The sequence below is a fragment of the Tasmannia lanceolata genome, unplaced genomic scaffold (genome assembly GCF_043159265.1).
Source record: "Tasmannia lanceolata isolate RefF3 unplaced genomic scaffold, GAP_Taslan_0.1 ptg000037l, whole genome shotgun sequence".
In the NCBI taxonomy this organism is placed as follows: Eukaryota; Viridiplantae; Streptophyta; class Magnoliopsida; order Canellales; family Winteraceae; genus Tasmannia; species Tasmannia lanceolata.
In genome coordinates this window covers 5,820,747-5,847,414 of record NW_027518714.1, presented here as the reverse complement: position 1 = coordinate 5,847,414, position 26,668 = coordinate 5,820,747, and the positions used below count along the sequence as shown (strand labels likewise).

General features: G+C 37.9%; 3 protein-coding genes across 8 annotated transcripts in view; 2 read left to right on the top strand and 1 right to left on the bottom strand.

Moving 5' to 3' along the window:
* Positions 1–791: 791 nt before the first annotated feature.
* On the bottom strand, positions 792–5,926 carry LOC143860946 (Peroxisomal membrane 22 kDa (Mpv17/PMP22) family protein). 4 transcript variants are annotated; one of them, XR_013239840.1, is made up of 7 exons: positions 5,537–5,926; positions 4,691–4,846; positions 4,427–4,559; positions 4,296–4,335; positions 1,611–1,755; positions 1,445–1,510; positions 792–1,041 (listed from the first exon to the last, which is right to left on the bottom strand). XR_013239840.1 is itself a non-coding variant. In XM_077371812.1 (6 exons), the coding sequence occupies exons 1-5, from the start codon at positions 5,786–5,788 to the stop codon at positions 1,659–1,661; spliced, it is 678 nt and encodes a 225-aa protein (XP_077227927.1). In that variant the 5' UTR covers positions 5,789–5,925; the 3' UTR covers positions 1,234–1,510; positions 1,611–1,658. The 4 variants fall into 4 exon arrangements, 1 of the variants encoding a protein (XP_077227927.1); XR_013239839.1 differs by having other exon boundaries at positions 792–996; XR_013239838.1 differs by having other exon boundaries at positions 792–967.
* A 1,195-nt stretch (positions 5,927–7,121) lies between these two features.
* Positions 7,122–19,235, top strand: POLD3 (DNA-directed DNA polymerase). The gene is made up of 8 exons (XM_077371656.1): positions 7,122–7,327; positions 10,942–10,997; positions 11,090–11,214; positions 12,865–13,024; positions 13,933–14,369; positions 14,939–15,421; positions 15,879–15,960; positions 18,807–19,235. The coding sequence occupies exons 1-8, from the start codon at positions 7,259–7,261 to the stop codon at positions 18,949–18,951; spliced, it is 1,557 nt and encodes a 518-aa protein (XP_077227771.1). The 5' UTR covers positions 7,122–7,258; the 3' UTR covers positions 18,952–19,235.
* Positions 19,236–23,380: 4,145 nt separating this feature from the next.
* The window catches only part of LOC143859996 (putative sugar phosphate/phosphate translocator At1g06470), a 30,701-nt gene continuing 27,413 nt past the window's right edge, over positions 23,381–26,668 (top strand). For 2 of the 3 annotated variants that reach the window (XM_077370500.1, XM_077370502.1), the window contains exons 1-3: positions 23,381–23,584; positions 23,834–24,657; positions 24,773–24,942. In XM_077370500.1, coding sequence (XP_077226615.1) covers positions 24,146–24,657; positions 24,773–24,942 — 682 coding nt within the window. In that variant the 5' untranslated portion in view covers positions 23,381–23,584; positions 23,834–24,145. Of the gene's footprint in view, positions 23,585–23,687; positions 23,748–23,833; positions 24,658–24,772; positions 24,943–26,668 lie in introns of all 3 variants that reach the window. The other variant, XM_077370501.1, reaches the window with a different exon arrangement.

The window sequence follows — 26,668 nt, the reverse complement described above, 5'->3', positions numbered from 1 at the left end:
TCTCAATAGTCAGTGACAAATCAAAGAGAGAAAATTAAAAAAAAAAACAGAAATAGCTCAGTTTTGTCAGTGTTGGGTACTTAACCACTATGCCAAAAGCCCTGAACACTCTAAATTAAGCCTTTCTAACCTGTCCTATATGTTCTGGGAAGTAGTTTATTCACCCCCCCCCTTTTTTTGTACTTAGGACAGCACCCTCTAGAGTATTTATGACTACTCTTTTACACTATAGGGGGCTGTCCCAACTAAAAAAGGGGGCCAATTATATCATTTCCCTATGTTTTCTGCAGTTCTCGGCAGCCCACTCCCACTCTGTAACTCTACCAAGTTGAAAACTATAGGTACGATCAGGTTACCGTATACTTGTAATATTCAAGCATTGTGAAGCCCGTGTGCTTACTCTTTCACAAAACACACAATGTACACCCAATTTTCTAAAAGGCATGGATTCCATGGCAGTAGTTTTGAATAGACAAATATTTGTATGGGGAATTTCTCTGGAAGGGTGTAGCTCGAAATATTTTTCTTTTTTTTGTTATAATCAAGAAAAAATGGAAAAAAATAAATATTTAAAATATACAATAATATAACATTTAACAATTACGTAATATTGTGAATTTATTGAGATACTATGTGATATTTTCGTAGTAAAAAATAAAATATGAAGATACGTCGATGATTTTTCAGAATCTTGGGGAAATTTTGGGATTTTGTATTTTTATCAAAAAATCAGAAAACATCACGATATTTTCTAAAATATCATAGATATGCATCACTATGCTATGATCATATTTATACAATATATTCTAGAATAACATGAACGGAAATTTGTTTACACGAATATCTTACAATAGCTCACTCCGATTTTACATTGGGAAAAAACCCATCCTATCCATTGCGTATATTTATTTCAATATAGGGAGTACATCAAAGTTTCTTCCTCACCCATCTTAGCCAAGGGGGAGATCTGGACCATGACAGAGAAACTTCAATTACCTGTTCCAGGTTTAAAATTCATGCAATGCTACCACACTGTGAAGGCTGAAAAAGGAACCATAAGCCCTAACTGTAGTGGTTAATTGGCAGAATTGCATTTGCTTTCTCAGATCAAATATAGTCATGATTTGTTGCTCATGGGCACAATTGGATGATAGGAATGCATAGTGTAATGCTACTTCCAAATGGAAACTCACCTTTATCTGATTCAATCATCTCCAAACAGCTCACTAGCAGTTTGATAACTTATGTAAATACTTTTCCTTTGAAAAATTGTTTTACAGCCGAAAAATGACGAAGCAAACACCATATAATCGGCATTCATTGTGCATCCAACAGAATTACACATCATGATTTCAATAAAAGGACGCATGTCAAGCTTAGGAAAATCTCATTTTCTATAGTATCGCACAAGAATGAAGAAAAGATAATACTTTGGAAGAAATACCTATATGATTGGAAAATTCGAGAATAATTGCCGCTGGTTAATCCAATTTTTCCTATGAGTGAATTCCTGATGTCAACCCCAACTTATTAGTATCTTTCGAGAAATTAAAGAACCACACAATCTGAACAGAACAGAAAAAGCAAAAGTTGATACTTGAGAACAATACCTTTTGCCTTGTTGGCAAGCTAGATTATCTAGCTATGCCTAGAAGAGCTCAATTGGATTCCTTGCTCATGGTTGAAGACAAGTAGAAGTTCCAAAATATGGCACAGGTGGACATGAATGCTACACGGGCTTGAAGAGGAACCACCCTATAAATATATCATAAAAGGCATCAAACCATGTTTTGCAAGCAAGAACATATAGTGGGCTTCATCACGTATACAATCTAAAGAGAAGTGCTAAAAGGAAATTGAGCATCAAACCACGTCTTTCAAGCAAGAACATATAGCGAGCTTGATCACATATGAAGTGCTAAAAGGAAATCAACACCCTGCATCCATTTTAATAAAGAAAGCTGAAAGGAACAAACACAAAATATGTGCTGAGCATATATTTTCAATTGTTTAACCCCACATAAGCCTAGTTTTATAGCAACAATCATGGCATGATTAATGAGATTGCTGCATGTAGGCCATTTCCCGTTGGTGGTGTACCGCTGCTAGTGTCTTTTTTCTTCATGTGAAATTTTCTTGGTTAAGATAGTTCAACATGGCTTAAGGTGAAAAAGATCATGCTTATAAAAGGTTGATACTTGATACCACAAAAATGGCAAATGATAAAGGTAGGTGTTTATTCAGGTGCGGTAAAACACTCCTTCAAGGCCCCGTTCTACAGCCTTGGTGTTTTGCATGGTTGATAGCAGCCTGAATTTGCATGGATAAGGTGGACTCGAACATTTAATTTTGGTGCATTGATCGGACCGGGAAGAGAGACCTTCTTATTATTTTTTACACATAAAAAAGTGAAACATAAAAACAAAAATGTGGACTACAATAACTCAACCAAGCCGAAGACTAAAACGTACAATCATGTTTATGTATTCTTATAATATTGAAGAGATCTGGACTACGACAGAGAAACTGCAATTACCTGTTGCAGGTCAAAAATTCAGAGAATGCTACCATCCTCTGAAGGTTGAAAAAGGACACATGGCCCCTATACCTCAGTGGTTATCTAGGCAGAGTTGGTCTTGCTTTCTCAGATCAAATGTAGTTATGATTTGTTGCCCTTGCAAACCATATGATAGGAATGCATAATGTAATACTTCCTCCAGATGAATTATGTATAAATTTCAAACAGCTTGCTAGCAGTTTGATATCTTATAATCTCATGGTCGGATATTAGTAGTTTGATGGCTTGAACAAACCAGTGTTTTAACATGCATATGGAGGCCAAAATGCGGCTAAAGTAAATCCTATTCAACTCAGAACAACACAGCAGCGTACTCAGTTGACATGGTATGAACTCAGGAGAGTCAAAGGAATTTTGATTGACTTTGTAATGCAAAATGTGGGCTCAGACAAGAACGTGGACAAGGTAAAAGGGAATCGACTCGGCCGAGTTGACAATGACTCAGTGATGCAGAACGTGTGGCGTGGATCAAATCTTTTATTTTTTATTTTTTATTTTCGTCATTTTATTTGTGGTATTTTTTTGGGACGTCAAATCTTGTTCTTTTAGCATGATTTTGGTGTTTTTAGGAAGGTTTTTTTATTACCTATCTAAAGAGCTCAAGATTACGCTATTTGGAGTTGATTTGGCTAAGGCAGTTTTAGGATATGGTATAGTTATATTGCGGGATTACTATTTTAGGAAAGTTTTAATCATGTTTCTTCTTTTTATTTACGTTGCTTTAGTTAGAAGATTGAGAATAATAGTTAGGCAAGAATTTAGGGTTGCTATTCTTAGGTTTTGGCTTTTTATATAATGTACTGGCATGAGTAAAGAAAGATAGTTTTGAATAAAGTTTATTTTTGGGATATCTGTTGTGAAGAGCATTGGCTCGTTCACGTGGGTGAAGGAGCTTCGCTCCTGTCATCTGTTATGTTGGAGCTTTTCTCTAAACTGTGGCATGGGTTTTCAAACCCCCACGAGATTATTTTAGTGCTGCTCAATCTTTATCTTGGTGTTGAAGCTCTCACGCTCCCTGCGTCACTCGGGGGACTTTTGATACTATGGTAGAAACTCATCAGACTCTCCGATGAAAAAAGGAAAAAGAAGGAGATCGTAGCTCATTGCAAATGTCAAAGCTGAGTATCACCCCATGATTCACAACTGCAGAGATATGCACACCATTACTTCGTGAAAAGAAAAGTTCCACTAGAATAATATAGAAGCAATGTTTAAAACATAGGACTAAGGACTCTGAGGAGAACTAATAGAAGCTAAAAAGGAGTGGACTAGGGCGAGTCAATTATTGTGATGGTCAAAGCTTAAGTCTTAGGTTGCTTCACATACACAACAAGCACTCCATCAAGTACACAACAAGTGCTTCATCAAGTTAACAAGAAGATGTTCAGGAAACCTACTCCATATATGCAACAAGGGCTTCACAAAGAACTTTCTAGTTTTGACCCATCTAACCACACAAATGTAACACACACACACACACACATGAAATACATTAAAAGAAAAACACAAGTATAAAGGTAGAATCTTAATTTTCCATTATTACTATCAGGCAAAACAATAAGAGAAATAATGATTAAAGAGTAAAGAAAGCAATACAATGATCTGAACCTATTGGTTATTTCAAGGATAATGGTTAATATAATGGCTAGTATCTTAATTTTCATTAATAATGCCCAAAATGATAACTTCAAAAAACTAAAAGAAGGAAAAGGCATACCAAAAATTTAGTATGCTGACGGGAATCCAAAACCTAAACCCTGCAAAAGAACCAGAAGAAAATGAAAATTATAAATTACATAAAATGCACACCCAATCATGTCAAAAAGACTTAGATGTAGGGAGAAACACCATAGAGTAGTGTAGGGAGGGCATCCTTTTGATACATGGCTGGAAGCTCTGAAAGCTTCCCTTTCCATAAATTATTCCATGCAAAAACAACAGCAATCACACATGGACCAAGTGCAATCTGGTTTAATAAGACCTGCAAGAAAATTAATCTATAAGGAGAAGAAAAACTCATCTACCTACTCAAAGAATTTGAATTCCATTTCTAGGAAGTACTTAATAGCTTATCAAAAGTTCAAAGATACATATAGTTCAAGGCAAGCATACCTTCAGTGCCAGGTTTTCAAATGTCGGTTTAGGCAAAGAACGATCGAGGAACTGGTACCATACGTAAGAGCCAGGTCCATATAGAAGAAACCCATAGGAAGCCATCCGGAGACCTCGAAGCCAATCATAATTTGATAAAAGGGTTGACATGATATCCTAGAGGCAAAATAATAGGCCAAAGGGCCCAAAACTCAACTCTTTGTAGCGCAATGCAGAATTGATACAAATATAGCATAGCAACAAATAGTTCGTACTAGCCAAGATAGAGTATTCCCTTAGATCTTTCAATTCTTGGAAGATCTCACACACATGGAGACTTGGAGAGAAGCAAATGACTTTCTTTCTAAGCTCAACTGTGCTTGTAAAGGGGAAAACATATGTCTCCCACTCTACTTGATATTGTACAGCAGGATAATACTAGGAGAAGCTATGTAATATTGTAATGCTTATTTCTATTTTAATATACTGGAAGGGGTCCACGAAACCCTAGATTGCCTACCAAAAAAAACAAATAGTTCGTAGAACAAGATAAATGTATGATAAGAAAAAGAAAATATTTTTGTTCCAGAGGGATCAGAAAACCGAAATACAGTTTAAGAGCAGAATAAACATCTGAACGTATCAAACAATTTCCAATTTTATCTAGTTTAAGGATTTCATGCATAAACCAATGCCATTAACAAAGCAATCACTCATTAACTTCACATACATTGGATTTAAAGGATTCAGCAAGATCCATCTGAATCTCGAAGAAATCTTAACTCTATAAAATTAGGGTTTTCTACCACATATATCTCAACTCGAACTTAACTAAACTATAACTAATTCAAGGGGAAAAGAACTCACGTTGTTTGTGGATTTGGATCGATCCATAAGCTTCCATCGGTCCCTAGCTTGGGCGATGGTATCGCCTACAACAGCGAGAGAAGCTGCCGTTGCAGCTTGTTGGAAAGGGAATTTGAAGCTTCTTCCTTCACTTTTAATGGAGGAATCTCCTCCATTTGCTGAAGCTGAGGATTTGGATCTTGAAAGACGGGACCTGTGCCTTCCATTTGAAAGGAATTTCCACCAAAATCCTCCATTTCCCAAAGCGCCCATTTTGGAGAAAAAACTAGGGATGGAAATCTCAAGGTTTGGAAGAACTTAAAAACTCACATTATTCTGCGACCAGAATTACCGGCGGTTGATCCATCAAGCTTCTAAGCCGTTGATTTTCTTGCTTCTTTGTCCTACGGATGGGATGTCCTTTTGTCATGGGACCAAACTACGTAAGTTTGCCTCTCCTGATGTTCTAGACTTCTATTAGATTAAGGGCAGTGATAAATTGATTAAATTCACCCCCTCGGAAGAGGAATACACCCCCTCTTTTTAACAGAAATAGTTAATAGTTAAGTTTTAAAAACCAGAAATAGCGTTAACTCCAGAAGCATTTAGTATTCTCTTAAAAAGGGGGTGTATTATTCTTTGAAGGGGTGAATGTATCTATCACTGCCCTATTAATGGTCTTGATTGCACATAAATGCAACTGTTTGTGAGCACTGACCTGGCAAACAGGTGGGCCGGGCCGGGTTTCACCCAACCCGTACAGGGGTGTTATGGACGGAATTTTATGGATCACAATTTGGTGAACCGGTTTTTTTTTCTTTTATTTTGTGCTGTTTTTATTCCCATACTATAGTAGGATGATCAAACCATCCATGTGATGGGCTATAACGTAAATTGGTTGTGCCCAAAAAATCATTTCCATAGGATGATTCTGGCCTGAGTAATTGCATGTTATTATTTATGGACACCTCTATAGATCGGAGGGCTAGGATCATCCTATGGAAATGGGTTGGGGGGGGACCTATTTAAGTTGTGTTCCATCACATGGACGGTTTAGATCATCCTATGATGTGGTATGTAGTACTTTCTGAAAAATATGGGATTGTAAGGGCTTGCACCATACAAAATGCTTTACGGGCACCACAGGTCCACTCGGCTCGGTCCAGCCCAGTTTTGATGAACAGGGCTAGGTAAAATTTCAAACTTAATACCCGGACCCCCTAAATTATGGGCGGGCCCGTGGACCCGCTTGTCCGGGCCACTTTTTGCCAGGTCAGAGCAGTCCCAGAGCCAAACATAAGAGTAGGAAACAATTAAAATCTTAGCCGTCCATTCTCATGCCCCGTCATTTTCTTGCTTCTTTGTCTTATCCAGATGCCAAACATAGAGACTAGAGAGCCACCATTCAAACGCATCTCACTCCCTTGACAATCCTAGCCATCCAGTCTCTTATTGGGTCAGTGTCCATTCTTTGTGGGCCAGAATCGTATCCAATCCACTTGTCGAGTGGGGATTGGTGCAAGATCTCTCTCTCTCTCTCTCTTCTCTCACTCACGCACACACACGAGCGAATCTGTATCCCGTGCGGAATCGACTTCTATAAAAACCCCTACGCTTCGAAGGCGGGAAAGGGAGAATTTTTTTTCCTGGTTTCGTCTTTTAGTCGTTTCTCTCTCTCTCTCTCTCTCTCTCTCTCTCTCTCTCTCTTTTCCGGAGAAAATCCAATCGGTATTGCCGGAATCAATGGCGGAAGGTGGAACTGTAAACATTCTCGGAGAGATTCAATTTTTAGTTTCAGATAAGCTCCAAGTGGTAATAATCTCTATCTTTATCTTTGTTTGTCATGCCGAAAAATCTAAATTTTCACTCTGAATTTTTATCCCCTGCAATCTTCATCCTAAATTCACTCTAAACAATTGTTTCCTCTTTTTTTTGCTCGTGTAAGTACGAGGTGAAAAGTGTTGGAATTGACCCGCAGAGAAATACGATAAACTTTCTGTGGATGCGAGAAAAATCAAGGGCAAACCCTAGTTTATTTAATATGAAAAAGATACCTAGTTTTATTTTTATTTTTGTTTCCCTTTGGTCATGTTTGGATTTGGAAGGGACTGACCACAATGTTAAATAAAGGGGCCAGACTTGCTTCTAGCCGCTAAATGGAAAAATCCTACTCCAGAGAGAAAACAAACAAAAATAGAAGAAGAAAACTTTAAAAAGAATCTTACTGAACAAGCTGAATTAGGGGAAATTGTCAATTAGGTATTTGGAAAACAATGAAAACTTTCTTCCAACCAGACATAAAATTCTCTTGATTATTAGTAGTTTTTAGGATTCAGTATTTATATCCATGGAGACGTCATTCTCAAGGGACTTATTAATGGGGTTTGGGTATAAGATAAGAGGCAAGGCTTGGATCTAGCTGGCTGAGAAGATGTAATCAAGGACTAATACATTTGTTTTTAGTTCTCAGGTACAATATAATCATAGAAGTAATCATAGACTTTAGTAATGTAAAATTATATACTCTTAATCAAGTGCACAACATATTCTCGTCAAACCTTTTGATGGCTGAGTCTCAGAAGGTCTTTTCTGGGCGCCCAAAGCAAAGAGGAAAGCTGAGAAAGAATGAAGGACTGTTACCATTCTTGCATTTGATGATTAAAGCAAACCTACTAAGATCTTGATGCCCCATCCTGACTCCCATAATATTTTCCCGATGCCGCTTTGAAACACCGAAGGACTGCCTTCAAGTTGTGTGCCTGAACCCTTGAAGCATGACAAAAAATAGAGGTATAATTCATGTAATGCTGATGAGAGATCTGGAGATGGAAAGAGGACACTTTAAAGCCCTCCAACAACCCACCCGGATAAGCCTTAGCTAAACGGTTAAGTGCCTCCGTCACCCAAGTGAAGAGGAACAGATAAAGATGGTCCTCTTGACGAATCCCATGGAAGATATCTAAGAAACCCTTCGACCACCCATTGACAAGCACAGGGAACAGAGTTGAAGAGGCACATTGGATGATCCACCCTCTTCACCCAATGCCAAAGCTCATAGGGCACATCAAACAACCAAGGAAATCTACTAAATCGTAGTTCTTCTCTAAATCAACCTGCACAGAATACCTTGATCCCAACTTTACTTTTAGTTGATACAATCAAGAGCAATCAAGGCCCCATTAAGGATTCAATTATTGGCTATCAACATTTTTTGAGGCTTGGAGATAACCATATGGAGCACATTTCTTAACCCAGATGAGAGAACCTTAGCCACAATCTTGTAGATACTCCCCGCAAGGCATTAGGACGAAATTCCTTAAGAGCATCGACACCATCCATCTTCGCAATTAACATGTTTAAGGAGGCACCGACGCTCTTATCAAAGTCCATCCCATCTTAGAAGGCGCTGAATAAGACCATCTCCTTGTCATGGATGTCTAAAAGAAGGCAATACAGAAGCCGTCAGGGTTCGAGGCCTGATTACCCATCATAACATGAACTACACCCTCCATTTCCTCTATAGAGAATGGACCCTCTAGATCTGCATGACCAGCCTCATCCAGAGTCCCAAATTGTAATCATTCAATGGAAGGCCTGAAGTTTTCACCTCCCGGGTAGAGGTCTCGATAGAAATCAACAATCGATGAGGAGTTAGCTGTAGACTCCTCACATCATTCCCCAATCCACCATCAATGAAAGGACACTATTATACGTCCACCTAGCATTGGTAATGATTAGTATCTTTAAGGTATAAATGTTGCAGATATCTTATCCCGCCCACCACAAGTTGTGTTCCATTGCAATGTTTGTGTGGATTCCCCAATTTCTTTGGATTTTTTTTTTTTTTGAAATTAGTTTACTGGGTTCTTTAGTGACCGGTAGGTTTTGGACTCCATGTCCAATTGGGTGCTTTGCACTCAAATCAGTTTGGGAAGAGATAACATCTGGAATCCATGAATGGCTTGAGATAAAGGGGCTTTGGAGTTTTAAATTCTCACCAAAAATCATTTCTTTCCTATGTTTAACAGTTGAAACCCAGATGTTGATTGATGCCAATCTTCAAGTTCAATGTTTCTTTCTCACAACTAAATGCATGCTTTCTATTGGACAAGTGTGTTATAAATAACTCATATTATCTTAGCGTGTCTCATTAAGGGTATTTTGATACTTTTACCTTCCGTTTTATCTAAGTCATTGTAAGTATGTTTTGTGAAGCAATGAAAGAAAACTCCAACCCCGCAAAATTCTTCTCCTCTTCCTTCTCCTTTCTCTTCTCAAGGCATATGATTGTCAACTTTTACATGGCAGTAGAGTAGGGCTGATCAAGATCCAAGTACAATATTTTGACCCAACAATGGTATTTCCACTTTCTTTTGAAGTCTATCTTCTCTCTACATTTGAAAGAACTAGATATATTGTTTTTCTTTCCCTTTCTTCTCCTTCCACCAAATTTTCTTTCTCTATTATGTCTTCTTTGGAAAAGTTCCACCTTATGGCTAAACTGAATTTATGAACTTACAAATATTTTCCCTGATAATTGTTCTTGTGGGGAGGGAGAGTAACCTAAAGTTGGATGGCTTTGCTGCGAAACCTGATTTTTTTTTTCAAGATGAGTGTATAGAAATGCAAATTAATTTGGATTTGCTATCATTGAAACAAATTCAAACAATTGGGCAAAATAGTGGGCACCAATGCTGGCACCAGATCAATGGATATGTTACTTGGAGATTGAGGGCGACTAATGGACTGTAAAAATAAGCTCCATAGTCCATGGATCTTAGAGAGGAAAGGGGTTTGGCAGATAGCTAGTCCAAGCTGCAGCTGAGCTTCAGATGGTTCAGAGTTCCAAGCGTTAATCCTCCACATTTATTCATCTCAACAAATAACATTAGATATCTATAGGGATATGTGAGTATTTCTGGCCTATCTTCTGCCACTGCCCCTTTTGTGTTGGAAATGCATGTGCGGGTTTTGTTCGAAGCTTCTGTTGTACGAGTGTTGCAGAGATTCCTTGGAAAATGTGCGGTATTTAAATATAATTTGTAGTTAAATCTTGCTTACCTGGCAAAAAAAATGCGCAGGCTTCTTCCACTTAAAAAATAATTATACTGTACTTTCAACCTATTAGGATGATTATCCCCTATATGTTGAGCTTGCTAAGCTGTCGGTCTTTGATTGTGTACTTGCTCCTGATGGTCTCTTATTCCTATGGGTTAAGTGGAATGATCTTTTCTTCTCCTTTGGTTGGCTATTAACCTGTTACAGCAATCTCATGCTTCTTAAATCTTAACTCCGTCCACTCTAGCTGCCTTTTTATTTTTTTTACTTCTGACTGTCATTTTTAAGATTACCACTACTGCTTTCTAGTTAGTTGAAATTTTGTTGAAGATGGCTGTGTTTTTACAACTTTTTACTTTATTGTTCAGGTCTCCTACAAGTGGCTTAGTCGCAACTTCTCAGTGTCATCAAATGATGCCAAGAGGTACACGCCCTTATCAAGTATTGAGTTGTAATTTACAGCTGTTTTCCTCGATTTTCCTCTATATTCAGACTGTTGGTTTATGACGTGGCTAGGCTGCTTCAAGAGTTCATTGAGAAGCATGGGAGCAGATTGGAAGTGGTATATACTCTGTCCGGTTGGTTAGAGAAAAATCCTCAGATGTACCAGATAAGACTTGTTTCAGGAGTTAAACTTTCAGGTTAGACCGATTGTAAAAAGATGCAACTTCCCATGTTCATGTCTATGCTCATTTTATAGAAGGGATTTTTTGCATGCATGTCTTATGATATCTGTGACTTTAGTTTTCTTGATATATAGGAAAGTTTATCGAGCTTTAAATTTTTTAATGAAATTTATGAGACAACTTTCTGTGACTCTGGATTAGACTACTTATCCTTCTGGTATGCTGTGTATTTCTTTAGGGTCACTGTTGAAACTTTTTGGAGCTATCTTGTAGAAGATGAGAATATGATTGAGATGTTCATCTCTTACAACAAAAAATAGAGCTCCTTTGTGAGGTTAAAGTGTCCAAATATGCTTTCTATGATGCAACTCAATCGATATTTTAAAGCGGTTTTTAAAATTTCGACCTGGATGAGAAATTGGCCAAGGTAAAAAGGAGTCAACTGGGGCCAGTCAATGATTGGAATGGTTAATTTTGCATTAATTCGAGTGTTTCAAAGGAGTTTTTGATTGACTCAGCAGGGAAAAACTCGGACTCGAACAAGGACTAGGCTAAGGTAAAAACTGAGTCAACTTGGATGAGTTGATGATTGACTCAAGGAGTTTTAAGTAGTGTTTAAGTACAATTTTAAAGTTTAGATAATTGCAAAATGGTAAGAGTTAAGACCCCAAGAACTGTCTGTATAAATGACGCTGTTGACATCTTAGATTTTGTTTGATTGAGGAAATGGAATATGGCAGATAAAAGAATCAAGGGTTTTCTGGAAATGCCTTGTTTCAGCGCTAGGTGCTGGGTTTCCTAAAACAACAGGAAAACCTTAGGATATCTGTCACCGGTAAATGGGGATTCCTTTCTAAAGAAAGAATATGAAAATTTTTTGCTGAAGAGAAAATTCTAGGCTGAAGATCAATCTTAGTTACAATGGGATCTTGTTTCTATACCATTAGAAGTACTGTTTAGAAGGGCATATATGGTTTAAAAGGGTTGCATCCAGAGGTTGAACAGCAAAAATTGTGCTAAAGGCAATTTGATGTTTGCAAAAATCTGCTAGAATCAAGATCAGCAATGACAGTTGGACACAGTTTATGCTTGAGATGGACATGGATTTATCCAATTGTGGCAACTGGTCAATTGCATCAAGATTTCTTTTCCACCCTAAATAGTTTGTCAGTAGGTACCTTCTCCCATATTAGAAACTCACTGTTATCTTTCTAGAAAGATCCAAGGTAGAAGAAATCTAATAAACTGGAATAGAGAAATATGTCTCATTACCATTCAAAAAAAAAAGAAAAAAGAAAAATGTCTTATTCTCATGTCTTGCTCTAAAGACCCCTCAGCTTCTAATAAGCCGGAATAGAGAAATTCTGTCTTATTCTTATGTATTGCTCTAAGGATCTCTCAGTTTCAACAAGTCCTTGTCAAGTATAAAATAGGAGAAGACCTCTCGGCTTCTTATTTATTGCTCTAAGTACCTCTCGGTCTCAATAAGTCCTTGTCAATTAGACAATAGGATTTTATCTTTAGTATCAATTCAAGCTAAAGTGATTATTTTAACATTTGAAAAGCATTTTTTTCTAACTGTTTATTTTTTGGGAATGTATTTTTTCCTCATTTTGTTACTGAAAGATAATTTAGTGAAGAAATTCTCTCTTGATTTTGGTGCAGAAGTAAAACAAGAATTCGAAGATAATTGTTCAGTTCAGATTTACAGTGTGCAAGCTTGCATCCCGAAAGATTCTGCATCTCTTTGGAGTGCTGAGTTTGTGCAGGCTGAAGAGCTCTTTGATCAGCCCTCAGATGTTGACAATTGCCTGAGGGACAACAGGTATTATGCTCTTTTATATTCTAGTTTGTGGATTTGTTTCTCTTTTGTTATGTTAAATATGCATGTGAGTTATGCATGATAAAGGAATTAAATGTATATTCATTTATATATGGGATTTGGTAGGGACCATCACAGAAGCCATTTCTTGGAGCGGCTGTTGCATGAGAGAGGAGCCACATAGGATGAATTAAATTAATAAGACAAAAAGTGAGCCTATGTAGCTGCTCTCTCATGCAACAGCCACTCCGAGAAATGCCTTCTGCGATGGTCCCTAGCAAATCCCTATATATATATGTGTGTGTGTGTGTGTGTGTGAGGAAAGGGTTCCTGCACACGTGTGCAGGTAAGCTTTCCTGCACACGAGTGCAGGAACAGGGTGGGGGCCCACATTTTTTGGGGGTCCAAAGCATTCACTTGGAAGGCCCTTCCATGGATAGGGTGTGGCCCAAAAATGAGCCTCATTGGATCATCCTAACCCTGCCATTTGTGGAGGGGAAAAATGGGCAGAAACATGGACACACAGTGTCTGTCCATCCTGTCCAACCCCCCTTTTTGATTGAGTTAGGACGATCCAATGGGGCTGATTTTTGGGCCACACCTTATCCATGGAAGGGCCTTCCAAATGAATGGTTTTGATCCCCACAAAAATGTGCCCCCCAACCTGTTTCTGCACTCGTGTGCAGGTAACGGTAACTAAAATGCACACGTTTGCAGGAACCCTTCTCTCTCTCTCTCTCTCTCTCTCTCTCTCTCTCTCTCTCTCTCTCTCTCTCTCTCTCTCTCTCTCTCTCTCTTTATATATATATATATATATATATATATATATATATATATATATATATATAAAAGCTACGCATTTATATATGCAGATTGGATGTCTACTTATGCTGATCTGTATCCTTCTTCAGGTTCTGTGGGGTTTCAAATTCCTTTGTCAAGCGCAATCCTGATGGAAATCCTGCAGGTGTTGCTCCACAGCCCAAGAATGGTTTTGGAGTCGCTGTACCATCCAAAACTATTGGTGTTCATGTTCCACCTGTTCCACAGCCTAAAAAAGGACAAGTGGAGCAATGCAGCCCTAAGCTTGGACAGCAGTCTTCCGCTGTCGTAACAAGAGACGACCAAACTGAAAGCAATGCTCCAGCTTTTCATGCTCAGACTAGTAAAGTTAATATTGGAAAGGAAGAGGTCACCATGGTTCCTGCCAACAAAAAGAAAGGCCAGAATGAAAAAAGCTCTTCAGGAACTGGAGCATCTCTAGCCAACTTGTGGGGCCGTGCATCTGCCAAGTCAAAACCCAGCTGTCCCCCCATGAAAATTACCAATGATGTCCCAAACCCTGTTGGTAAGTGGAGAGATGGAATGGCACCTTTGTTTCCCATCTGTGCTCAACACTTATGCTCTCTTTGGATTGCAAGAATTTTCTGGAAAATCTTGGAAAGGAAACATATTTCTAAAAATCTGTACTTTTTAACACACCAAAAATGATAACTTGAACCCACCCTATTCAAGTTTTACTTAGAGAGACCTTCAAATTATGATAATATCCATCTAAATTAACTGTAAAAATTTCATTTCCCTCTTAATTGTGGAAATGAAAAAAATTTCCCAAGAAAAAATTTTCTGTCAGAAATGTTTCTCTTGCAGTCCAAACATTGCCTTGGTTATCTTTTCTTTGGAAAGAAAAAAAAATCCCAAGAAAACTTTTTCTATCAGAAATGTTTTTCTTGCAATCCAAAAATGTTCTTAGTGATCTTTTCTTTGCTAGACCAACTTCAATTGGAAATTTATTTCTATTTAATTGAATTTCCCTTCCATGTTGATTTATGCAAGTAATTTATTGTTAGTCACATTACGGCTGTTAATCTAAATTATTTGTATTTTCTCTTGCTTTGTGTTAAAATCATCATTCAGTTACCGCAGAAGCTCAAATCTGTGCTCGTGAAGCACTGGATGATGGCAGTAGTGATGATGAAGGGAAAGATATTAACTATAAGAGAGATTTAAATGGCGAAAGCAGTAGAAAGAGGAGAGTTGTTTTTGATTTCTCTGATGATGAAGATGATTATGAAAATGTGGTGAGTCTTGCCTCACCAGATCCTCCAAAGAAGGAACCTAATACAGAATCAAAATGCAAAACTGAAAACTTAGTTCTTGAGAAAAAAGATTTGAATTTCGGAGAGCTTAAAGGAAAGAAATCGGAGATCAAACAAGAGAAAGCAACTGAGAGCATTTCTGGATCTTCGCCAAAGGAAGACTTGGGAGGTGCGAGCAAGGGCAAAACTAGTGAAGGATTAAATGAGAAAAGTAAGACAGGTGAAAGAGATAGTGCCGCTTCAACTTCACCCAAAAGGAGAAAAGTGCTCAAGACACGAATTGATGAGCGAGGAAGAGAAGGTATTTAACCATGATTTGGCTTCATTCATTTCAGCCTAGGGATTTGTTTCAGTGTTTGCATGGGCCTATTCAGCTATTCAATTGTAGGGGAATTTATTTTTTATGTTCTGTTTCAACTATTATCTTTTAAAGAAAATTTGGATTATGGCTGATTTTTTATTAGTTAAGGAAGTTATGAATTACAAAACTCATTGAGTGCTTGATCTTTCAAGACCGGTCGAATTAATTTTATATTATATATAGCTAAAATATCAAGCATTTTGACTAATGTCCAAATTTTTAGGCATTTTTAAAATGATACTGGCTTCAGACCTTGTTAGCTATGTTTTCCAAAGTCCAAACAAATAGAATTAATTTGATAACTAGCTTTACTTTTGAAAGATCTTATCAACATCACATGAGACATAGAAATATCAATATCTGGTGCTTAGCCTTAACTTATGTGTTTTGATTCCAGTGACAGACGTTGTTTGGGAGGGAGAGGTAGCAGACAAAGATAAAACTGACAAGAAGGCAATTACTAACTCCACCGAAAACAGGTTAGTCATTGACTCATTCTCATTCAGATTATGTTGCATCACTAGCCATTTTATTTGAGTTTTAATTCGAGATGGATATGAATTAAACTGGAGACACAACTTAAACTTCTATTACAAATCATACATGCCAATCAAAGTTTATGATTCAAACATTTCTTGCGACCAACTCTTCTTATTTGTTTATTTACTTATTAGGCTTCCAAACAAATTAACTAAGCTCCATCTTTCCTATACTCTTTGTACCCTTTTTTCTATTTCCATTGGCTTTATTGTTTCTACAGCGTCACATTAATTAGTGAATCTGAGTCTTCAACCTTCTAAACTGAAATCAGATCAATCAAACTGGCTTTCTTCTGCAAAATTGGGGTCCCTTTAAAGTTTAAGGCAATGATTTTTCCCTTCCATGGAATGCCTGTAAAACACGGCACATTGAGGCCCTCTATTTTTTCCAGCATGATTAAGGATCAACACTGAGATGGAGGTTCCTGGATGGTGCCTGGAAAAGGGAGTGGTCAAAGCACTGTTATAGGAGGTGGTCCTATAACTGCTAGTAGTTCTTACTACTATTGGATGCTGCCTGTCTATCTGTCCTTAAATCGTTCCTTAGATTGCTTCATTTCCCAGTTATAACTTTTTGGTCAGCAAATATATGGTGCATTTTCCCACCAGCTGAGTTGGTACTGTGCCATAAGGGTGTCAATTTTGGCTCGGGCTAGGAAGCTCGCTCGAGCTCGGCTCGAATCCTTAACGAGCCGAGCCGAGCCGAGCCGGCTTGCCAGGCTCGTTAAGCTTAACGAGCTGAGCCCGAGCTAGGCCAGGCTCGGCTCGTTAAGGATTTTATATATATATATATATATATATATATATATATATATATATATATATATATATATATATACACACACACACTAAAAGGGTTGTCTGTGGAGTGAAAGGGGAGGCAAAATATGTCACTTCTTTTTTGGAACCCCATTTGTTACTTGGACCACCCCCCTGTGGTGTAAAAAAAGTAGTCAAATTACACTAGATAGGGCTGTCCAGGGAAGATGAGGGGTGTGAATATATGATTGCCCTTAATATAAGCCAAGCTCGGTAAGGCTCACGAGTCGCTCGCTCGCGAGCCGAGCTTTTGAGCTTAACGAGCCGAGCCGAGCCTGGCCAAGCTCGGCTCGGCTCGTGTGCCATATTAACTGTTTATCTTTTGCCTCAGTGCCTACTAAGCTTGGAATGATTTTTAAGGGAAGGCCATGTGTTATTGGTAATTGAATTATGCCTTCCGGCTTCCGGGAGAGCTGAGAATGATGCTAGATATGACATCCTGTGTTTTAGGATGATGGTGGTGGACTTATGATGCTTAATCAGATAGACAGATCATATTCTTGGTATGTATTTGTGCATGGACTTTGTAGGTGTTGTACATGGACATGAAGCGTTTGGCCCAACCACCAGCGATAAACACAAAATTATATGATGATATTATATAAATTCACTATATCTTGAGCAATATATAATATAAGAAAGGTTACATCAGGTTTTATTTTGACTGTATTCCAGTATACATATCCAATATGCGTGTTTGATGCATATATCCTATGTGGATTTTTTCCAGAAAATGAAGCATCTCCAGTTTGAGCATGAAAAATAGAATTGCATAAAGAAAAAAACAGCTGGTGTATATAGAGCTCATAGCTCCACTATCGGTGACGTCTTGAATGTGGATTGATTTGATTGAAATATCATACTAGATTTTTGCCGAGGCGGACAATGAATTCAATAGAGGAAGTTGACGGGGTTCTTGGTAATTGGTTTGTAAACAATGTGAGTGGAGGTTCCCTACGTGGCCAGATCAATGACTGAAATCTTGCTTGGGAAGAATCAAACTGATTTGAAGCTGATGAGTCAGTGCTGCAGGGAAACTGGAAACCAGTCATTGCCAGCATGGTCGAGTAAGATCCTGGGTGGTGCTGAGCTGTCGTAGAAGACTCGAGTGAGGGTCTCACTCTATCTATTGTTGGTTCAGTCTAATTTTGATAATAGCCAATGACTACCGCATACCAAGAATCTTGACCTGGAGTTGGAAATTGGAATGTCTTGTTTAGGTTCTGTTTGAAGACTTGGGCAGGAGTTGGAAATTGGAATGTCTCGGGCAGGTTCTGTTTGTAGAGTTGATGCATTCACAAATGGAAAACCACGAGGACCTGGGAGTAAGGTGGTTAGAGGCAATCTGCAGGAAGTAATGGCAGGTTTGATATGTTTTAAACCTTCAAGGGGGCTCTGATACGGCGGTGTTTCTTAATGATTTAGTGGAGGCTCTTTAATATGACCTGTTGGTTTCTCTTTATAGACCACAGGGACATCTTGTCCCTTTTGCCTTTCTGTATTACCTTTGATTACAGAATAAAATTGTTTACTTTAAAAAAAAAAGGGCTCCTCTGTAGGTAAAAAGGAGCACACATTGATCAAATGAGTGTTGAGTAGGGTTTGTTACTATTCTGCGGTCGTAGGTCACCACATGTTACAGTTGAGGTTTCTCGGGAGCCTTCGTGCCACATTTTGGTCAAACTGTCGGATCCTTTTTTTTTTCCAGGAGGGAGAGGTCATGCAAGTCATGGCTGCTATGGAGAAGGCCACTCTATAAAAATCTAGACAATTGAAATAGTTGGTTAATTACTTAATTGCTGTAGGGGTGTGGTCCTTAATGCTGAAAGCTAGCTTTGGCTTTGGATTCTATCTTTTGTTTTGTGTTGTTTTAACTTTAGTACTTCTAACTTTGCATGAACAGTGGAATATTTTTTTGTTACTATTGTTTTATCTGTTAATATCTGAATGCTTGGTTATGATCTCAGGCCTCCCGCAACTAAAAAAGCACCAGCATCGGCAAGCACTGCTCCATCCAATCCAGTGGGCAAGGCTGGAAACAAGAAAACATCAAAGGCTCCTGTTAAGGATGCCAAGCAAGGCAGCCTTCTGTCATTCTTCAAGAAGGCTTAAAGACTTTAAAATGCGAAGCAAAGCTACCCTTAAAGGCAATTTTAAGTATCTTGCTGAATTAACTAAACTGTTTAACCATGTGAATTTCTCCATCCATCAAGAAGGAATGTGCCAATGACAAAGTGTGTAGGCTATATTTATTGGGTACATGATGCATTTTGGTTGATCACTCGTCTCTCAGTTGTCATGTTGGATGAGCCAGCAGTATTGTAGGGTTTGAGTCTTTGTATTAGTTTCAGAAGATGAAACATTTTCTTACTATTTGAGAGTATCTAAATTTCTTCCGGCTCGTCTTTTACATAGATGCTGGTTTAATCCAGGAGTTGCTTTAATACAAAGTATCATGGTTCTTAGCCAGCTTAAATGTGAATAAACCATACTCGTTTAAACCAGTAGTTGCTATTTGACATTTCCACCCCAGGTTGATATATGAATATGAAGTTGGGTTTCTCCATAGCTTCCACCTTTATTCCTATATTGTTTTTCTCACAAGTACATTAGATATACCAAGTTCATCTCTTTTAACTTGTTTTTAAATCTCTCACAAATTGTTGCTTCTGTACACTTGTTGATTTTTGGGTTCCTAAAGATTGAGATCAATTACAACATTGTGGTTTCTCAAAGTCATCGTTTGAATCATATACAAATGTGGTCTTTTTGGTGCAATTGACAAACTGCTTGAGAATTTAATTTCATAACGAAAATGTTTACATCTATAATGCGACATCCACCGTGAAACATTAATCTAAGAGCCTCTTTAGTTACCTCTAAAATTATCTGCATATAATCTAATAGTCAAATGGACTCTAAGTTAGATATAATAATTTGTAAAAAAGATGGTCACAAGAGGCTTATAAATGACTAGATATAATTATTTTTAAATAATGGTGACAATAATGTTAGAAATTGCTACAGTTATTGACTTTTAAAAAAAAACCTTTCTTCTTGGATTTTGAGTTCAAAAAAGCTTAAACTTTTGGAGAAAGTAGTTGTTTCACATGGTGTGGGAGCCAAATCCTGAGTTCAAACCTCCTGGATAGCACGTTGATGTCAGTTTAGCAGTGAACCATTCTCACATAAACCTTTCAGGGGGGATTTCAGTTCCTCAAATGGACGGTTTGGATCATCCTATGGTGTATTTATACCTTGTTATCGGATGCCTTCAAGTAGGCAATCTAATGCGCCACAGAAGATTTTATAAAGTTTTTCTAATACCTGGTCGATGTGGGGCTATTTTGAACGAGTTTTTATACGGTACTCAACTGTCAATTTCCGCGAAAGCGGTAACACCGTTGATATTTGATCCAACAACAGCCTCTTAAACTATCTATAGCAAGCGGAAAACCCCACATTACAAGCGGTAACACCCTCGATATTTTCTTATCATCAATTCCCGGTATATTAGATGAAAGGAGCCCGCGTTGCGTTCCATACTATGTTGCAATAAATGCCCGCGTTTCGAACTTTTCTCAATTGGAAATTGGTGTCCATCCAAACACAACCGTAACTTTCTCATCTAAATGAGGATAAGAAAATACAGTAATGACGCAATTGCATCAAAGATCATTACCTTACATTGTTAATGTACATGAGAACAACTTTAAAACCCGAAAGTGCCTTTTGCCATTTTGCATCACTCGAATAGTTCATCTAGCATGCCATGTGTTCTACGTGGCATCCCGCGAATAGTTCATTTAGCATTACACGTGTCGTTTTTCTTTTTCTTTTTTTAAAAGGGGCTATGATATTTTCACCCGCCCTTTCATGTTATAAGGGGGTGAATGCGTACTGCAGGGGGTGAAAATTTCATCTCCGAAAAACAACTGAACTTGAAAATCCACATCACAAAGGTGTCATATCTCACCTCATGCATTAATGTTGTTGTATTCTGATACTAAAAACGTTTTGCTTTTGCTTTAAGGCAAAGAATCCACCAAATGCTGTGTTTAGTACACCGTTAGAGAGGTGCCGTTAGCCCACTTTGTTTCCCTTTCATGGCTGCCGCTGTAACCGCATACTGGTTGGATTGAGAAGTATCAACATACGAGAATATAATAAGGGGATTTGCTAGGCAATTTTGCGGAAATCCATTTTGGGGTTGGCTTTTGCATGTGAGAGCAGCCACCTCAGATTACTAAACTCAGGGTCGCCCTTGCAAAAATAGCCGAAAGGGTGCCCCCATTGGCTGCACGCCACTCAAAGTGCATTTAAATGTTTGCAAGGTCATCAATGAGTTTAGCATTTATTTGCTGGAGACCATCGCAGAAGACTTTTCCCGGCTGGGCCGTTGTATGTGGGAGCAGCCACCTCATATGAATAAAATGAATAAGACAAAATCTGAGCATGTGTGGCCGCTCTTACACAGTCACAAGCAATAGCCCAGCCGCAAAAGGCCTTCCACAATGGTCCCTAACAAATCCCCTATACATCACTCCTAGGCCCTGCATGTTCGGCGTGTAAGTATCAGTCCCTTTGATTAACTCGATTAGTAGATCTAGGCCTTGATCTGTTAGGAGTTGTTTAAGTACGATCCCTTGATTTGTTATGCACCGATCTTAGACATGTGGCATGACCATGTTTTTAAATTTCGACCGAAATCTAAATGGCCAAAACTTACCAAATTTGGGCAAAATTTTGAAAAAAATATTAATTTTTTATTCTGTACCAAATTTCAGCTGAAATTTCGGTCCCAAAAATCGAAATTTCGTGCATATGTACTGAATTTCAGTTTTCGCTAGGTCTGAAATTTATGTTGAAACCAAAATTTCAAACCATAGGCATGACTAGGTTGGACCTCCTTTTTCTACAATTGAAATCAGACTTGCCTAGTTGTACAGTTGTGGGACTTGCTTGTATATGCACTGGCTACTGATATTAGCATGACCATGTTTTGATAATTGCACTAACCCACCTTGTCTTTTCTGGCTCATGGGAGCTTTTTGGGAAGGGATTTGCTAGGGACCATCACAGACAGGGCGATGGCACTTGACAGGAAAGGGGGACAATTGCCCCCCTTAATTTTTTGGAAAAATAAATATACTTTTATTTTTTAATATTTTTTTATACTTACCCCTTTTTTAAAAAATATGCCGCCCTTTCCAATCATCCCTGAGATACAAAATAAGTTTAAAATTGATGACAGAGGGCATTTCGCGGGCCGCTGTTGCAAATATCAGTAGCCATTTGATCGGAAGATCTTTTTCATTTGATGTGGGGATTGTCCTCCAATGTTTTTAAGCATATTTTGCGGTGAATGTTTCCCGGACCGGATAAACGTAATAGTCTTCTCGTGTTATTTAACTTCCAAGATTTCAATGTACATTATGCCAAAATTACCAAAATGCCTCTCCTGTCACAATTTCTACTAAACTTCGGCTTAGGCTAGCAAAAACCAAGGAAGCAGATACCGAAACTCCCTTGTTTTGATAATGGGAGACTTCTCTATATTTTGAACTTGCAAATGAAGAGAAAGAATAAGAATATTTATTGTAGTTCACCATTTAGATAGCAAGCTAAGAATTATTATATCCTTGGATAGACTTGTTATTCTTTGTTCTCGTCGAACTTTATTCTTGGATAACATATTTCCAGGATGAAAATTGTCGGATCACGTAGCAAATTTATGCATACAACCCCATTGTTCGCTTTTAATAAGGCTCTTGATATTGTCACTCAATTGTCTTGGTCTTTGCTACAGTGCTACTCATCTCTTTTATGTAAAAACTTCTATATTGATTGAAAAAACTCACAATGAATTGTATGAGCTAATGAAGATTTCTAAATAAAAGAGATATGTGGTAAGTTCCAAAAAGTTGGTAGACAATGACACTTTGTCTATTTATCAACAGTTTCTTAATTAGGAATTGTAACTATCCCATCCCATTGATTTCATCTCATTATCGAAACATTGTTGTGTGGAGATATCAATATTCTTTGGGCGATTTGTGAAGGTTTATACCCGTCCATTTTTACCACCACAAATTGAAGGTAAAAAATGATCGTATGTAGCTGGGCACACCCCATCTATGTGAGGGTCCATTAAGTGAATGGTTTGCATCACCCAAACAATGTGGCCCCTTCTAGGAACTCTTTTCTCTAAACTTATATGTGATTTGCTAGGCAATTTCGTGACTGGCACCTCAGATGAATTAAATGAATAAGACAAAATCAGTCAAAAAGTCAACCTGTGCTGCTGTTTTCACATGCAAAAAGCCAGCCGCGAAATTGTCTAGCAAATCCCTACTTATATTGTAGTTTGTGGAGATTCCAACACTTGGTAACGAAAAGCAGCTAATTTCTAAAGTGGGTTAAGCAGGGAAGGGTAGTTTTGTAAATATCTAGAAAGCGAGTGACATTTACATCATCAGGTAAGAGGCAATGGAGCGTTCCCAGATTTCCAAAACTCCATATATAAATCACGGCCTCACTACTTTTTCCATCGACAAACAACAAGACCGACCACGCAATTGCATCTCAACGACTACACCAAACAAGATTTAGATCTACGATTCCTCCAAACAAGATTTCAGATCCTCTCTCTCTCTCTCTCTCTCTCTCATCGATCGAAAGAGAAAACTAAATATTACACAAGCTCCGAGGATCGAGATCCTGGAAAAAAATTGCGCAATTTCAGGTTAGTTGACCATTTTTTTTACGTGTTCTTAAAGCTGAAAGCATAAGAAGCCTCTGAATGCGTTTAGGTTTCATATTGTTTTCAAACTTTTTTTTTTTTGCAGTATATGGAGACTTAAGAGATTAATAATTCGTTTTGTATAGTTTCTGAGAGATCAGGAGAGGCATGCGTTCTGATCTTTTCCTTGTTTTAAAGGATCGATTTGATTGAATGTACGTTTGATATTATTTTTTTCATCTCTTTTGATAGAATTTTGATGAATTTTTAAAGATACGGGAATGAGAAGAACAGACAAGAGTGTTTGCTGGTGATCGCTTGCTATTGTAGTTTTAATTTGGTGAAGACTGTTGTGCAGTTCTTATTATTGAAATTTTTGTTTAAGCAGTAGAATGAGGCATGTTTTAATAAAATGAAGATTAGGGATTTTTCGTCACCGTTGTTTCCCAATTTTTGGTTAAGTTGCTGATGTGGCAGAAGGGAATCAAAAGAAAATGTTGGCAAATGGATAGATCAGGCAACAGGGTTGTGTAAAGATGGTTCAATATTAGAAGAGAACAGGAGATGGTAGAGAATGATTTAGAAATAGAAAAGGGTGAAGATAGCGGAGTTAATGAAAGTCGAGATGAAAGCAAAAGGCCAGTTTTTCGTAGGGAGCCTTCTTTCTCACGTTGGTGTGATGAAGATGGTATTGAGCATTTAGATTGTTCTCGGGATAGTGCTGATGTGAGCGTAGATGATTGTGATTTTGAATTGCCTTTGCTTCAAGGAGATGGGTCTGAAAATGTGAGTTTAGATAGGGAGAAACTGCAATTTAGTAAGTTCCAGCAGAGAAGCATGCGTTTGAATGGCGGACATGGTATGGAAAATGCGTCTGTTTATATGGAAGAAAACACACATGGGAATAAATATGTTCCCTTTGATATTGAGAACGAGGGCTTTACTGCGAATGATGTCATTTCAAGAAGGAAGCAAGAAAGAGCACAGACTATTCAGAGTAGCATTTCTACGGCCACAGTGCTTAGAACATTGTTTTGCATACTAGTGTGGTATACTTTCAGCACATGTTTGACAATGTAAGTGTTTTGTCTTTCCTACCCAACAAATATCCATTGAGCTGTTTTTCTTTTCTATTTAATTTATGCTTAATAGTTTCTGTTGAAGTGATGGTTTTTTTTTCCTTTTGATTAGTTATAACAAAGCACTCCTAGGTGATAAATTAGGAAAGTTCCCAGCTCCATTGTTGATGAATACCGTACACTTCTCGATGCAAGCTGTTTTATCGTGGATTATTGTACAGTTAAAGTCTCAAACACTGCAACCTAGTGTCAGAATGTCATGGAGGGATTACTTTACGAGAGGTAATCGCATTAACTCTGTTTTTTCTTTTTTCGTTTAAATTTAATTTGGATTTTATGATCATGAATTTGTTTGTGAAATTTCTGTATACTTTTCAGGAAGCAAATGCATGGTTTTTTTCCTTCTGATTTCCGAATTTGAGAAACTTTTTGGTGATGCCTTCTATATGTTTTTATCCAGAGAAAATTTAAGCATATACTATGGATCAACTTGCACAGCTTTGTAAAGTGAAGCAATAGTTTAATTCGGTTTTCAGTCATATTATAGTTCATCTTGAATGGAGGTTGTGCACATTAATTATGCGTGAATGGTAAATTAGGTTAGTAGTGATTAAGTATTTGATGGGGCGACGGTCTGTACATACTATATGTTTACTATTAATGTAAATCCATGTTTGCTGTTGGTCCATCACATCTCTAATATGTGCACACATATGTAATTGTATTCATCCTATATACATGAACGATATGTATGCTTTACAAAGAGGTAAGAAAGAGAGAAATTTCTATTCGGCAAAAAGAGATTGAACATGAATTTGATCTTGGTCCTTGTGGAGTGGAAAAGGCACTATACTGGATCTGCACTGACCTCATCTTTATACCCACCCAACAATGATTTTTTTGCGTAAGAGATGAACCATAGTTGCCGGAAACACCTTGGGCGGGTGGGAAACCCGTTTCCCCTAAAACGCGTTTCTCGCGGTTGGGAAACTCGTTTCCCCTAAAATGAGGGAAACACGTTTCGGAAACGTTTCCAAAATATGATACAAAATTGGAGAAATGTTTTTGAAAGACATGGGAAACATATGGAAAACTTATGTAAATAATGTGTAAATGCGTGATAAACATATGCAACACTCGTAGAAAACGCATATGAAACGTGGAGGAAACATGTGTGGAACTTATGAAAATCATTTTGGAAAAAACACATCATTTCCTAAGACATTTCTCATACGATTTTCTATTGTTTCACGTTTCTCGTTTCCCCTGTATTTGTTTTCATGCGTTTCCCGTTTTTGTTTCACGTTTCGTTTCCCAAATTCGTTTCCCGCCCTGGTAAGTGGTAACTATGAGATGAACCATGTTTATATTCATGTGCTTGGTAAACATTGGTACTCCACGAAGTAATATGGGTGTTTAAGGTATAATAGGGACCTCATTAGTCGGCGTGCTGGTTGGTTGGTGTGTGTGTGTGTGTTATAGTAGGGGCTCACTTTGATTTGAAAGCGTAGCTCCCAGTGATTGTATATTAGTATCGAGTATCGATAGTACATATGCTATGCTGTAGTAGGTAGGTCTTGATGGAGGTCCAGTTTAATAAGATATTGATGAAGCATCAAGGCTTATGCTTATAAAACTATGGAGTAGACATTCCTCAAATTGTGCGATACAAGGGCTACAACCCCTCCCTCTTTAATATTATGACACAGACACTCTCCATGCATTGTGTTATGTAGAGCTCAATCGTGCATTGTGGTGTATGGGGATTTCCCAAAGCTTTTGCATCATTCACTTGATCCTTATGACAACCTCCTTGCAGTATGCAAACCTCTGACACACTGAATTGGGTGTTATTATGTTGATCAATAACTTGTCTGTGCAATCGTATGCTGTAAATATGGGAAGGTTGTAAGCTTGATTTTAAATTTCTACTGAAAACGACAAGTAACAACCGAAATATTTCCATTTTATCTCCTCTGAAACTGAAACTGAAACTGAAATGACCGAA